The 16,643-nt window shown below is 41.1% G+C and overlaps 1 protein-coding gene across 7 annotated transcripts in view; it reads right to left on the reverse strand.

Moving 5' to 3' along the window:
- The window catches only part of PDE1C (phosphodiesterase 1C), a 661,768-nt gene that overhangs the window by 310,256 nt on the left and 334,869 nt on the right, over positions 1-16,643 (reverse strand). For 2 of the 7 annotated variants that reach the window (XM_056117981.1, XM_056117977.1), the window contains one exon: positions 3,161-3,187. The exons of the other annotated variants lie outside the window; for them this stretch is intronic. In XM_056117981.1, the coding sequence (XP_055973956.1) occupies positions 3,161-3,187 (27 nt within the window). The remainder of the gene's footprint in view (positions 1-3,160; positions 3,188-16,643) is intronic. 7 annotated transcript variants of the gene reach the window in all.

Here is a 16,643-nt window from a genome sequence, read left to right on the forward strand (position 1 = left end):
AAATTTATTTAAGCACCTAATCTGCTAGCACAGCTGTAAGGCATTTGCCTTGTGAGCAGCCAGTCCAGCCGAGCCGGGTTCGATTCCTCCACCCCTCTCGAAGAGCCTGGCAAGCTACATAGAGTGTATCGCCCACACGACAGAGCCTGGCAAGCTACCTGTGACGTGTTCAATATGCCAAACACAGTAACAACAAGTCTCAAAAAAATGGAGACGTTACTGGGCCCGCTCGAGCAAATCGATGAACAACGGGAGGACAGTGCTTACAGTGCTTATTTGAAGCACCATGATTTACAATACTGTTCAAGATAGGGTTTCATCAACTTTGTAACTGTGTTAGCTCAAAGTAATTCAATAAAACATTTTTTAAAAAATGGGGTTTCATCTACACAGCATTCCAACACCACACCCTCCACCAGAGTGGCCCATTCTTTCCACCATTGTCTCTGTGTTCCCTCTGAGTTGCTCACCCCCATCCCCATGGTAAGCTCATTACTTCTGGAAAAACATTACTTTTGTTATGAAAAGAATGAGAGGGGATGCCCTAGGCTCCAAGTTTAATCCCTATGCTACAAATTCCCCCCAACACATCAATAGCTTCATGGCAAACAATACTATACCATCAGCTCAAGCACTGAAGCACACACAGGCTGAATGTCACCAGGTATGGCTCCCAGGCTCCTTCAATACTGCTTGGGAACACTTTCTCCACAGTTAATAGACGAATGAGAAATATTTCAGTTTTCATTTGGGGCAGACCACTGTAATCCTGACCCTGCGGGAAGTTACTGGGCAATTTTCTTTAAAAAAAAAACCTCAGAAGAGCTACGTAATTAATCAAATAGGGAATATACACAATAAGAAAAATAACTTAAGTTTATGCTCCAGTTAACTCCACATGCAGTTCTATACAATTCAACTGTGGCACCTCTCCCTGGAGCTATCACCAACAATCTGAAAAAATTATCAGTTCAAGAGTTCAGTCCATCTGAACAGCAGTTAATAATCATTCAGTGATTTATTCAACAACATTTGCTGAGGAGCTAATTACTATTTCCCAAGCACCATGGTAGATTCAGAAGCAATAAAAAGGTGTAATATACAAAACATTAACAATTACTCAAGGTAGAAAAAAATAGCCAAAATAGCAAACAAAAGACAACCTAGTTCAAACAGTATTATTTAGCAAAAAAAAAAAAAAAAAAAAGAGGGTACCCATGGGAAAGAAGGAACAGCACATGCAAAGAGACAGAGAAATGAGTCAGCTTGGCAGGTTCCAAGGGATGCAATACGTTCTCACTCCCTGTTGACCTAGCTGGCTTCCTGAACTTTGAATTTAACACACTTTGTCCCACTTGACTTGAGTTATTTGACACATATGAGAACTACTCTTGAGGAAATGGATAAGACAAATATATTCACTAGAAGCTGATCAAAGCTCTCTTAGAAAATGCCCATCATCCTATCCAGACCTTTAGAATCACAACTTTTACAGGAAGCTATTACTAAAGCTTAGAGAATAAAGAGCGAAGTTGGAAGGGATGTGTTGGTTCTAGAGAAAAGAAAGTACCCTCTGTGTGTTATTTTCTAACCAAATGAAAACAATTGTAAAAACAAAATCATTATACAAAATGAGCCAGTAAGTAAGAAATGCATGACATTTCCTAAGCCCTGTCATTATTCGACTATTCTGAGACACATAATCCCTTTACCATGTTCATTCAATCTGCATAATACACAAATACAAATGTTCTTCCTACAAGTCAGATAATACTTATCAAAGGGCATTTTAATAAGATTTTTTTTTGCTTTTTGGGTCACACCTGGTGATGCACAGGGGTTACTCCTGATTCATGCACTCAGGAATTACTCCTGGCAGTGCTCTGGGGACCATATGGGATGCTGGGAATCAAACCTGGGTCGGCATGTGCAAGGCAAACGCCCAACCCGCTGTACTATTGCTCCAGCCCCAGAGTGTTTTTTTAATGCACTGAAAAAATGCTTCTCTACTGGGGCATACAGGGCACTCATCCAAAGAACCAATTAAGTCAGGGGGCTGGAGAAAAACTATAGCCCAGCCCAGGGGCATTTGCATTGCACACAGCTTTCCTGGGTTTGATCCCCAGTACCCCATGTGGTCCCCTAATCACCTCCAGGAATGATATTTGAGCTCAGACCCAGAAGTAATCCCTGAGCACCTCCAGATGTGCCCCACGAAAATAAAAGCAAAGAATCAGTAAGTCAGAGACTGGGAAGGCAACATAAGAACTTGGGCACCTGCCTTGCTAAGAAGGTTGAGTGTAGCTCTGAAGGCTCCAAGCACTGCTGGGGTGACCTTTCACCCTCAGCACCACATAAACAAAGAGCACCACATCGTATCCTCAGGGCCCACCACTGGCCAGGGTAGCTGAATATATGAGCCACCTACACCATCTCAAAGATCCTGCCCACCCCTGCCCCACACAAAAGAACCAGTAGTCAGTTTCAACTTGGAAATACATCATTTGACAGTCTCATCAGTAAGTAAGCAAATAATGGAAATACATCATTTGACAGCCTCATCAGTGAAGGTCACGGTCCATCTGACCCCAGATCAAGGTTCCTCTCACTGAAGGGTCTACATGCAAAGCATATTTTCCCATGCAATGGCATACAGAGAGTCATAGCTGATGATACAGTACTTATATAAATATATACCTTTCATATTTTAGTCAAAAGGCCACCACTAAAAGGAGTAACAGCATCACAGCATTTTAGTAGTGAATTGAGCAAAAAACTAAGAGGGGGAAATTCAAAGAGTGAAAGTGTATTTAATGACACCTTTGGGCTCTTCATTCAAAACCTTTTGCATCCCCAACTCAGCACCCCCAGGCCAAGATTTGAGCAGAATCACTAAGATGGCGGTACAGCAGAGACAAGCGTTTTACCCCACACTATGATGAACTCTCATAGGAAGGTACTCACTTCCTGTGTCACACTAAATGCCACAAACCAATTTGTAGTTACAGAGGCAGCGATTTGAAAATAAAGTAGGCAACTTGCTGAGAAGGAACCAAGAGGCTGTTTATTACAATGAATATCCATCGAAAGCCAGACATTAACACAGTTGGCCACAAAGGATTCAGCCAATCAACTCCCTTTTTCAGAAAGACACTCTTACCTCTGGGACGTTTTCTTATATTTCCTCCTGTAGGAAAAGAAGCATAAACACACATCAGAACAGGGTTATTGGCTGGCCAAGGGACAGAAAAAGGAAAACTCCTCAATGAAGGGTATGGAGTTGAAATACTTGGGGGAAGCTTCTCTATGAGGCTGGTGGATTTTGAAGCCCAGTTAAAAGCTGAATTTTCTGGAGTGATTGTTGAGATTACAGTGTTCTGTGGTCAATGTATATAAGCATAGTTTTAATGGTTATAAACAATATCCCATGAATTCAATGACTCCTGTAATTTTCCTTTCCCTCTGTGAGCTTGTAGCATTCCCGCTGGGGTCAGTCTTTAAAGATAGAAAGAACATTCTAACTACATGTAGAAATGCATGTTTATGAGACTTTCTTGTGGTGATAATCTAGCATTTATACATATATTTATCAAATATATATATAAATACCAAATCATTGACATATCATGTAGATTTGATATGTCAATTATCTCTCCTTTTCAAAGAAAGAAAGAAAAGAAAGAAAGAAAGAAAGAAAGAAAGAAAGAAAGAAAGAAAGAAGAAAGGAGACAATGAGAAATTCTAGCATTAGGAGACAGCAGCATTAGGAAGAGGCTAATGACTCAATTGTGGGTTCAGTCTTTTCGAAGAACATTTCCCCCCAAAAGCCCAAGTGGTTGGAATTGTAGCCCAACTCTGCCACTTGAAGTTTTCATCAAGCATTAGGAAAATCTGTTAGATTTCTGGCTCAGTAATCTATCAGATGGAGGCGATATCTGTTCTGGCTGACATTTAAAGGGAAAATGGTCAGAAAGCATGTTGTCTCAAAAACCCAAAGTTTTCCCAGGATACGGTTTTTGTAGACTTGTAAGATACCCACAAAGGTCTTGACAGGCTCTTCCTGGAGGAGAGGAGAGGAAAAGAAATGCTGGGAGAAAAATGGGCATCTCTTTGGAGCAGCCCCAGAAAGTGCAAAGCCTCCTGGTGGTCCTTAATTCCACATCCGAATTTCCATTACAGTCACTGCACCCATAATCTAAGACACAAATTTACAGGGCTGTATGCCACACTTTTTTAAATGGCACAAATGTTTTAAATTCAGTATCATGATGGCCTGAGACACATTTGTTCAAATGAAAACATCCGTGGCTGTGATAGGTGTTAATGGAAAAAGCAGCATGTAACACAGAATCCACAGTGCGAACTTGACTAGCAGCGCACTAATATCTATTTGTCTGAAAGAAACAGAGCAGAATGATAACTAGGACCTCAAGGAAGCAAGGTAATGGATGACTTCTTCTATTTTCAGTTCTAATCACTCCTCACTTTTTCTTTCAATAATGAAGATTTTGATTATAATTAGAAAAACGATAAAATAAGTAGGTCCTAGGAATGTAAGGTACAGTAAGATGACTACAGTTCATAATACCGTATTATGTATTTGAAAGTTACTAGAGGAACATATCTTAAAAGTGCTCATCACAAGAAATTATGTTTTAACTATGTATGGCAAGTGAATATTTATAAGACTTTTGTGATGATTTAGTTTGCAAAATACACGATATTGATTCATTACAAGGTATATATATAAAACTAATGTGTGATATGTAAATTATACACAAGTTTCAATTACGTACACATATATCATCACATATATATATGATTATATGAAATATGGAGAACTTTTATGTTGGAGCTTTATCCTCTGTAGAGGAAAGAACAGAGTGGGCTGGGACTAGCACGTTGGTGCAAGCTAGTAATGTTTGGTACTTAGCTCCACATTATAAATCAGTTATTCAACCTCTCTTGCTCAGTGTTTTCATCTGTAAAGTGGCCATACACAGAGTGCCTCTCCCCCAAAGCTTGTAATAAAAAATAAGATAACACCTCTGCATGCCAATCTCCCAAGGCAGTTGAGTTCTTTACAGTGCAGTTCTTCACTGTACCCCAGTATCTTTGTACTCCGCCAAAAGTTGTCAAATGGATCCTGTCATCCGCATAGCTCACACCCTCAGGAAGCAGCCAAGACCAGAGGCTTCATCTACAGGAAGAACAGAATAAGCTGGATACCTGGACAACACTAGGCTATTGCTGTTTTTTGGCCACTGGAGTAAGGGGCTCTGGGAAGACTAGAGAGGAACACACTGAGAGTGCAAGAATCAAAGGCAAGAGGGCAGACAGGTTCGATGGATATCCCTGACTCCTACACAGAACCCCAATGCTCTTCATCAGCAGAGGGTTCTTCAGAGACCAGAAGAAGACAGACTTTGCTACTGGCTTAGACAGAATTCTCCCTGCATTGCTAAGGACCCGACAAAAGTATTACCAAGAGCACTGCGAGAATCAAAGACAAACAAAAATACAGAAATAAGAATAGCTTCCTTCTTCAGCATCTACTAGCAACAAGCACTTAAAATAATTCAGCAAGACCCATTTTGTGGCTACGGATCCTAAGAAGAAGTTCTAAAATTCTAAAATGTAGTTAGAACACTATGAGCATCAGCACTGGACTTGTAGGAGAGCTAGGGTAGCATGAGGAAAACCGGGGGAAAGAAGTCATCCTATCTAATGGGTAGAGTATGGGGCTCAAAATAGTCAAGAATCTCCTCTGATCCTATAAAAGAACTCCTTTTGACTGCCTCACTTTATACATGACAGAAATACAGCTCAGAGAGCTTAACTCACTTCTCTAAGGATACAGAACCTCAAGGTAGTGGAGAGAGAAAGCAAATCCTGAAGCTTTCAAAGAATACCAATGAAATCATGCAAAGAAGTTCACAGGGAGACAAAAGTTTGCGAGACAAAAACAAGAAAACTCCACAATAGAACATGAAGAGTTCTTCCCATGGAGACTCAGGAAGCAAGTTGGGAAACAACCCAGTTTATTCTGGGCCTTTTGTTTGTGAAGCACTTCCATGTATCCCTGATTCATAACCTGAACGACAAAGAGAATGCTTTTATGCCCTTGTAGGGGCAAGTTCAAACTGTAGAACTATTAGGCATCTATGCATTGCAAATCTCAGGACACCAGTAGTTCACTGAGCTAAAGTGGAAAACAGAGAGTGGGGAGGAGCTGAGGTGCCAGGGGCAAAGCTGGCAATGTGGAGTGGCCACATACAGGCTGGAGGCAGAGCCACGCCTGAGGTCAGACTAAAGAAGCTGCCTCTGGGGAGGGAGGTGTGCAGCAGTGCTATAAAGCACGGTTCCCATCAGTGCTTCTACTGTACACATCCACTCTCTGTGGGTGTCTTGGAGCTTTGTTTTGTTTTGTTTTAAGGAGACACGTGACAACCTCATGCTTGTGACCACTACTTGAGCTCTTTTCTATTCTCCAACTTACTCTGTCCAAAAAGCTGCATGGCACCTGCAGCTATTTATATCACCTGGCCATTCCTTTCCTGACTTGTGACCTATGGATGGATAAGAACAGGGCCCAGGAAGATAGAGCAATGGGTACTGCATATGCTGGTCTAAGGACTTGACTTTGATCCCCATCCCTGCATTGTCCTTCCCGCTCACATGAATATGCCAGGTTTGAGGCCAACCTATCAGACCCACACCACCAAGTCAATAAACACAGGACATAGCCCCCAACCCCCCTACGATGGTATCACTAAGTGAAGTCCCAGTTCTTTTTCAAAAAAGAGAAAATATGGGTAACAAAAATACTCATTTCTTGTGTGTATTGGAGTGAGAGTAAAGTGTAACAACTAATCTGAAACATAAAGCAAGTGCAGGACATCTGGTGAAAATTTCACTAAGAGCCAGCTACTATAACAACAGCCCTAGTTTGCAGGGGGAAGAAATTATTGCAATTGAAGGCAACTGGACTCCAAATTTTGCTGGGAAAAATAAATTTCATTGATTATTTCTAGAGTTAAAAAACTGAATACTCCTCAGTTCTCCATATCTTAGGACATTTGAGAGCAAAGAAAGAAGTTTCTGTTTTTCCTTACCCTGTACCCATTTCTCTGCCACCCATCACTGCCAATATACAGAAAGTCTTGTCTCTCAGCTCCCAGCTCCCTTTTGGGAGAGTAGGTTAGAGTAGGGACTCAAGTAAAATACATATTAAAAAATCCCATTTAAAAATTACTAAGATTAACACCACATAGAATGTGAATTCTTCTCCATTCAGGCCACATGCAGCTCACTCAGGAGAAAAGGGTTCAAAGTTAAAACACCACCACAGGTGGGATTGGTGCTCGAATATTAAATGTAATCAAATATTGTAGACTGCTTTATAAAAATAAAATTTAAAAATTTAAGAATAAATAAATAGGGTGGTATGGTGCCGCCAGCAGGTCAATCTGTACCTGTGAGGCGAGTGCATCAGAAGCCTGATGACGACTTCTAACTTCCAGATACCCCAAAATTGCTGCTGTACCTTTGGCCAGAACCCAAAAACTTGGGTCAAAGTTTACCAAGAAAGTATATGGCCAAAAGTTATGTTATGTGGGAGACACACCCACAAACCACCTGAGTCATGGCCTCTCTAATTCCTGATCGAACTGCTTAACGGCCATGATCCCAGAGGCTCAGAAACAAATCTCGAAACCCAATGCTTTTGGCAGAAATGTGTCCAGTCCCTGCAGTAGGTTACCAGTGGGAATAGGTTTCATGCCTTGGCCTATTCCTCCTGGCGGCCCAGTTGCCGTCATCCTCCAGAGGCCACTGGTCAGATTTGGGCCCACAGTGATGAGACACGTGGGGACTCACAAGATGGGGGTGAAGCCAGCCCTTTCCTCCCCACCCCAATGAGACTCTGAGTCACCACCCATGAACAGCCTCTCTGGCTCCTGATCAAGCAGCTTAACAGCCATGATCCCAGAGACTCAGGAACAAATCTTGGAACCCAGCACGTTTGGACAGAAATCCCTCCAGATTTAAGTGTTAAAATTTTGGAATTTCAAAATGGTGCAGCCACTACTGCAACATCATATGTTATTCTTAACCAGCAATAGAAAACAAATTGTCTACTGTTGCCTTTTCAGCAGATCTGAGTGTTGGGGTAAAATCCCAAATAATAATGGTGGATCTGGTGTCAAAATACTGAATGTAATCAAAGTAGAGAGAGAGTAATATGGAAATCATCTGCCCCACAGGTAGGGGGAGGGTGAAGGATGGGGGTATATTGGGGTTTTTGGTGGTGGAGAATGGGCACTGGTGAAGGTATGCGTGTTTCATTGTATGACCGAGACTTAAACCTGAAAGCTTTGTAACTGCTCTCACGGTGATTCAATAAATAAAATTATAAAAAATAAAAAAAAAAGTAAGGTGGAGTTCATGCCCAATTCAATCAGCTAATCACTGGCTGAATAAATAGCAGTACTCCTACATAAAAGAAATTAAAATTAAAAAATTTAAAAAATAAATAGGAGGCTGGAGAGATAGTACAGTAGGTAGGGCATTTGCCTTTTACACGGCCAACCCAACTTTGATTCCCAGCATCCCATAAGGTCCCACAAGCACCACCAGGAGTAATTCCTGAGCACAGAGCCAGGAGTAGCCCTTGTGCATCACTGGGTGTGACCCCCCCAAAATAAAAAAGCAAAAAAAAAAAGAATAAATAAATAAACCAACACCACATCTATGAAATAAGCACAGATCTGAACAATGATCTGATCCTTTGTTTTTGTTTTCCACTGGCATGTGGAATACAGACAAAACAAAGTTGTATATCTCTAAAAATTTCTACTGAATGTCTTAAATCATTTTCATGGACAAATCCAGGTATTGTTAAAAATATGTCCTTGCACTTTCCTTATCATTTCTACCAGTTACTTCATTTCCATGATGCATATTTTAAAACCCTGATTTTCAAAGGTAGGTATTGATTGCTTACTGGCCTTTCCATATTTTGAAAAGAAAAATGACAATAAATAAAATTTCTCCTGACACTTTCTGGTAGACAACTGAGGCAGGGATAGAAGAAAAGAAGGAAGAGAGCAGAGAAAATGATGAAATAGTTTTTCCTTAGCTGAAGAGGTGGAAAATTAAAATCCAAGTCGTCAGCTCTGTTTTATTGTTTAGTCAAATACGCATGTCAAGACAAAAATTTTAAATAATGCAACGACATAAACTGACTTTCACCTACAATGCAACAACTAGGGAGAAGTTGTCTTTGGTCTAATCTTCTAAAGAATTTTTCCTGCTAGGTTTTTTGTTGCAGATAATAGTCCTACTCACCCATGACACTTTATTTAGCCTTCTTAAAAAGAAAGATCACGTTCAGGGACAGCAACTTTACAAAACAATATCCTAATATGTTCAGTCAAGGTGATGAGATTCGAATCAGATGGAAGAAGCCTTTGTGAGGAGAAACTAGGGTGGGAATGATCCATCTGAAGATGAGAGAATGCAAATCTAAGAAAGAGTAAATAAAATGATCCGTTTTCTACTCACTCCAGGAATCAAGTTCTGCTTTCTGGGCAGAGGAAAGAGGAGACTCTTTGACAAGGTTTAAACCACAGGAGTCCTACATGGAAAGGGATCAACTCACAAAATTCACACTATACCCAGAGCACCCACATTTCAAAGCCCTTTTCTTCACTGCTGCCTTTCCCAGGCCACTTCTCAGCCTGCATACAGCAGGCCAGACACAGAAATCCGTATCTCTAGTTCGTGCCTGCTTTTCTACTGAATCTGGATTAAAAATTGCAGCACTGAAACTACATTCTGAGGGACTCCAGTGGGGGACTCCTATCCAAACAAAGGAGGAATCTGAATTCTGTTGGAAAGCAAGATTTTTTTTTCAGTAGATCATACACTTTTTTCCTCTAGTTAAAAATCTGTTGCTCAAAGTTGGGCACTGAATTCATTAGTGATATCAGTGAAAACATACAAAAAGGCTCTGCTCTCTTACTTCTTTTCTTCTACCCCTGCCTCAGTTGTCTGCCAGAAAGTGTCTCTTTGTAGAGAAAGAAAATAGTAAATGCCATGTCTATAGAAGTACAAGTAGTATTTTGTTTGGTTTTTTTTTTTGGAAGCCACACCCAGGTGTGGCTGAGGTGTGCTCAGGGTTTACTCTTGGCTCTTCATTCACGGATCACCTGAGTGCAGAGACTGGGGTCAAAAACTAGGGGCCATACGGGTGCCAGGGAATCAAACCCAGATCACCTGTGTGCAATGTAAAAGCCCTACTTGCATGGTAGTATTTCTCCAACCAGTACTTTTTGCATAAATGATTTATTCCTCTATATACTGATTGCATCTTGCTGTGTTGTAAGTATAGCAAAACTATGTGGGCGGGAACGAAAGAGATTTTTGTGAAGTCCTTCCTGGGGACCTCACTCATATTTAGATAAACATCAAAGAGAAACACTAAAAACAAATGTATTTCCTGTCAGCTGTAACAACAATGCTAATATGTACATATATCCCAAGGATTAACAAAATCTCCCTCTTCACAAAAATCCATATGATTAGGGAAGAGACAGATATTTTTATATAAAATTCTCCAAAGAGCAGTTTCAACTATCCACCTAATTTTTTGCCCCCATGAGACATAACCCTAACAAAAACTGTATCTTCTTCCAAATTTAACTTTAGTGACTCATCTGATTTTTATAGGCCTTTCCCACTTACATCAGTAGTATTCCTTCTCTCTCTCCTCTCTCTTATTTCTCCTCCCAACTATTAGGAGAACAGCTATTGGTCGTTTACAACTACAAAAATTCAAGTCAATACAAGAGGTCCTTAGGAACTGAAAGTCTTCTCTGGACAATTATGGAAAAAGATTGAAGTCTGTATATAAAACCCAGAAGGAAAAATGCCAGAGACGTTTCTGGGACAATTCAGTTCATGGACCAGTTCTACTGTCAACTGAAATCCATGAGCACTGGAAATGAGTTCTCGTTAGCTATAGCTATCTTCACTGAAATCCTTGCATTGGTGCCCCAAAACGGGTATTTTGAACAATCCCTGCACTTTTTTAACAAACACTAATTTCTGTTGGTGGTTTTATAGACAGAAAGGCAGTTCTAGACTCCATTTATAAAAGCTTGATTATGACAGTTGTAAATTCTTTTAACTTCAGAGCCTGGCAAGCTTCCCGTGACGTATTCGATATGCCAGACACAGTAACAACAAAGTCTCCAATGGAGACGTTACTGGGCCCGCTCGAGCAAATCGATGAACAACGGGGGGCCTTTACTTTTAACTTACAAAAGTAAAAAGGCCCTAAAGTACATTAAATCCCTATTTGTGGGAATGTTCACAATTCTTCATTTGTAAGTAGACAGTACTTACATGTTTTCAAGTAACAACCATCTGGTCTACTATATGAAATACAGTAAACTTTGGGGGGGGGGGGTATTTAAAGATATTCCAGCCCACCCCCAACTCCCCATAGAGTCTTCTACAGGAAAAAGGGGCATGGGGTATTAGTCTAAATGTAACTACTCCTAAAACACAAGTAGAAGTAGTTTTGAAAGATTGGTTTTTCACTACTAGATTTACTCAGTGTGTCTCTAGAGTGCAGGAAAAGCCTTGGTTATTTAAACATGTCGGTTGTTTGGAATCTGGATAAACAGAACTTAATGTTCGTTGGATGCACCACAGTGATTTCCAGCCAAAACACTCAATGCAGTCGTGTCAATGGTGAACTCATGTCTCTACTCCCATTCATTCTGTTCCCACACACAACCAAACTGCCTAACTTGTTTCCCCCTCGCTGATACTGATGTAAGTTAATAGCACCTGGGGAATAAACCTACTAAAAACTCACGAGTTTCTGTTAATTCTAATTCCTCCCATTTTCCCATCGTCCAAGTCTTACTGTGTCTCTCTCCTGAAAAGCTCTCACATCCGTCCCTATAGTTACAAAGCTTCTCACTGGCAAGGCCTCTGATCTAGAAGACAATGCAAATCCTCTCCAGCTGGCTCTGGGCCCCTCGCTCCAGACCTTCTTTACTGAAGCTTCTTGGTCTTCTTTTGTTTTCTCATGTTCCTGACTCTGTGCACAGGCTGTTTTTCCACATCTTAAATACCCTACCACAGTCTTCCTCCACTTTATGATTGGAAGAACTCTGCCCTTAAATACTCAGCTAAATACTCAGCTTCCTGCCCACCCTTAACGCCTTCTCTAGAAGAGCCAGCTTCCCATGAATCTCTCTGCAAGTAGGCCATTACTTCCAGCTATACAAGTCAACATCTCCTGTTAGTCTGAAAATTGCCGAAGGACCTTATGGTTTACAATACAGATACTGAGAGGTTATCATGTTTGGTCTGCTTGGTCCATTATCCACTTTCTGAAGATATCTCCCATCCCAAACGATTCCTCCAGCTATCATTTTCTTAGTAATCCCTTCTCTATCCCAGCTGCCTTCTCCCCTCCGCTCATGAGGCAGGCTTCCAGCTATGGAGCAATCTTCCTGGCCCTTATATCCACTGTCCTTGGGTGTCAGCCTCATGTTCTGTTATTTTATACTCCACAAATGAGTGCAGTCCTTTTATCTCTTTCCCTCTCTTTCTGACTCATTTCACTTAGCATGATACTCTCCATGTCTATCCATTTATAAGCAAATTTCACTACTTCATCTCTCCTTTTAACAGCTGCATAGTATTACATTGTGTAGATGTACCAAAGTTTCTTTAACCAGTCATCTGTTCTAGGGCATTTGGGTTGTTTCCAGATTTTGGCTATTGTGAATGAACAGTTCTGTAATGCCCAAAAGTAGAGAGAGAATATGGGGACTATTGTCTGCCATGGAGGCAGGGGGAGGGTGGGAAAGGGGGGATATACTGGGGAAATTGGTGGTGCGAAATGTGCACTGGTAGAGGGATGGGTGTTTGATCATTGTGTGATTGTAACCCAAACATGAAAGCTTTTAACTATCTCATGGTGATTCAATAAATTTTTTTTAAAAAAATTGCTCAAGGATGGTAAGTAGCTTGCCTACTTCTGCATCCCTGAAAACTTATCCAAAAGGCTGCACATAATGGACATAGAGTAAATGTTAACTGAGTAAATTCATGTGGTCTAAACTTTGATGATAGTATTTTTTAAAATCCAGAAAAATCAATTGAAAATACAAAGAAGGGCTAATCAAATAAGAATTATAAAACCAAAGAAATAGTTCCTCTGCCTCACTCTGCCCCTCCCCGCCCCCCGGTATATTAGCCGTGTAGTTTATAAAAGACCCTTAGGATCTTAGTGGGAAAAGTGAAAAAACTCTCAGAGAAATCAAACATTAGGCAGTCTGAGTATCAACAGAACTAAACTGGCTCCTGGAGTCAGTGAAACTGTCAGAATCAGAGGAACACTCCTTTTCCCTTCTGCTTCTCTTCAAATGCTGACCTCACCATACTCTATCAGAGAAAGATCTCTGGGAAATGGGAAATGGAACCAGCAATCACAACTCACAAAGTCAGGAGAAGGAAAATCAACACATTCCATAAGAACTACCACAGGGCAAGAGTTCCCTCGGGCAAGTGTTCCCTCAGGGTCTGTGTCTTACTTGAGACTCACAACTAGAAAGTAAAAATCCTGTATTTGTTCTGTCCTGGATTAGGGAGGGCAGATTCTATTGCCAATGGTGGTAGAAAATCTTGGAAGTGAGATAAAACAATAAACTCAGAACAATAAACAATAGACATCGCAATAAATCAGACTTCATTGTGTCTGTGTTAATTGTGTATGAATGCAAGATAACTATTTGCACACTAATGAAAGATGTTGATAAAATTTAAAAACTTGACTGTTTATTGCCCTGATACCTCCTAACCCTATTATATTAATAATATTTAGTTAAATGGAGACGTTACTGGACCCACTCAAGAAAATCGATGAACAACAGGAGGACGGTGACAGTGACAGTGAGAGATTTAGTTAATGCAAAAACTATCATTTATAGAATGTTAAATAAATTTTAAAAATCTACTATTTTAACTGCTTTATCATTTGGCAACGTACACATGTGATAGCTGAGTTACAATTGTGGCAATGAATCCCAAGGAATAAGTGAGACTCGTTCTTTCTCAGTTTGAAGAAAAATGTATAGCAGTCCCATTTTGTCACACCATCCAGCAGACTGACAATTGGAAAACTCTTGGTCCAGACGCAAGGCACAGGTCATGACTCAAATCCATGTATCCGTGGAGTTTACCCACATCTTCCAGGGAACTCTTCCAGTTCAGTCTTTGTCATATTTCCCTCAACTGGAAGATTCCTTCCCAAAAAAAAAAAAAAGCCAATGGGAGATCCTTAAAAAAATTCCAGGGGCTGGAGGGATAGCACAGCGGGTAGGGCGTTTGCCTTGCACACGACCAACCTAGGTTCGATTCTCGCATCCCATATGGTCCCCCAAGCACCACCAGGAGTAACTCCTGAGTGCAGAGCCAGGAATAACCCCTGAGCATCTCCAAGTGTGACCTAAAAAGCAAAGAAAAAAAAATCCACCCACTCCTGCAGAGGAAAGAACTACACAACTACATAAGGAGGACTAGTGAAGTTTCAGGAAACCCCAGAGTGGCTCCCCCGGAAGGTTAAGGCCACAGCAGCCCTCTAACAATATTTGTACTCTATAGACTGTTGGGGGTCTGCAGTGATAGCACAGAGGGCAGGGCATTTGCCTTGAATGAGGCTGACCCGGCTTCGATTCCTCTTCCCCTCTCGGAGAGCCCAGCAAGCTACCAAGAGTATGTAGCCACCAAGGCAAAGCCTGGCAAGCTACCTGTGACGTATTCCATATGCCAAGCACGGTAACAAGTCTCACAATGGAGTCTCACAATGGGCCTGCTCAAGCAAACTGATGAACAATGGGAGGACAGTGCAGTGCAGTGCAGTGCAGTGCTATAAACTGGGAAATGGGAACACATGGATGGGCGGTTGCAGGGCTGTGAAGGCGGGCTTAGGAATAGCACCTCCATGTCGAAAGTGGACTATGGACTGAACATGTTTGCCACTCAATGCCTCTTTTGCAGACCACAACACCCAAAAGGAGAGAGAGAACACAGGGGACTGCCCTGCCACAGAGGCGGGGGGGATGGGGGGATGGGAGTGGGGGGGATATTATCCATGGTGGTGGAAAATGGGCACTGGTGGAGGGATGGGTATCTGATCATTGTATAATCGAAACCCAAGCACAAAAAATTGTAAATCTACAACTGTACCTCATGGTGTTTCACTAATAAAAAAAAATTTTTTTAAAAAGAAATAGCACCTCCCTCAAACCACAGCTGGGCTCATAGCAACACACTACCTACACAAAGGCTAGGGGAACCATCACAGGATGGGTCATCTCAACTGTGACAGTCTCTCAAATTCACATTTCCGATATTCAAGACACTTGTTCAAAGCTGATGATGCTCAAAAGCTGAGTTCTTTATTAGCTTTTCCTAGAGAAACCTATGAAACAGCCATGTGTTTTCAATGAGTATTAAAAAGGTACTCTCTCCCAGGAGGCAATCCCTGCCCTCACAGAGCTTCAAGTCTACTTGGAGGAAATAGACAATAGCCTAACAAAGAAATGAAATAGATCTAACAGAGTATGGAAGGTGGTTAAGTATGAGGGTAATAACTTTAGAGGATTATTCTCTGTAGTCTCCTATGTGGCAGATTCATGACAAATAATAATGGCAATCATCCTCTTGCAGCAAGTAAGACCACTTCTCCCCAGAAAGAGAAGGAAGCAAGAGAAATGAGAGAATTTCGGCAAACACAGAGCCAGAGCTTTGCCACATCTTGCCCAATGTTTCCCCACTACCCTACTCAGGGAACACTGTTCATAAAGTCTTCCTCCCATCTAGTTAATGGTCATATGGTTGATAAGCTACCCAAATCTGTATTTTTTCCTCTTCAAACACTAAACTATTCACTTTTCGGTCTCTATGCTTCCTCCATCATTGATGGAGCGCTTACTGTAGGCACTGGAGGTTTAAGAAACACAAGGAACTTTTACTCTAGTGGAGATGGAAAAAGTCAGCTGTACCTCAATAAGGGAGATACCAAAGAGATAACATTGAAGAGAACAGGTGAGGGAGAATCTTGCTGTCGATTTGACTTTCAAACAAGCTGAACTTGATTAGCAACAATTTGTGATCTCTTACAAAGTCATTTCTCTGAGGGTATTATGGTAACAAGTCAATAGGAAATGCCTAATGCCACTATTGGGTCTTTGTAAAATGCTGAATGATGGCTTCCTTCTCTTACTGAAGGCCTAGACTTCGTGTGAACAAAGAGACACACTCTTCCATTTTCTAAGGGAGACACACACTTCCATCTCCTAAGGGTGCCAATTTTGTGAGCTGCAAAAGTGTCATCTCAGCTTGTATAAACAAGCGTGTGCTCTGATTCCTGAGTCTTAAAAGGCAGCTCATTATAACACAACAGTGTTTTTTTAAGTGGTAGTAAGAATTTTAACACTTTTTTCTAAACACCAAAATGACAAGAGTAACATGTCCTTTTCATATCAGAAAGTGAAGCTAGAACTCTCCTGGGACTGCTGCTGGCCAAGGTGTTTCCGTAGGAAGGCTAACAAGAC

Source organism: Sorex fumeus, unplaced genomic scaffold (genome assembly GCF_029834395.1).
Source record: "Sorex fumeus unplaced genomic scaffold, SorFum_2.1 ptg000037l, whole genome shotgun sequence".
Taxonomy (NCBI): Eukaryota; Metazoa; Chordata; class Mammalia; order Eulipotyphla; family Soricidae; genus Sorex; species Sorex fumeus.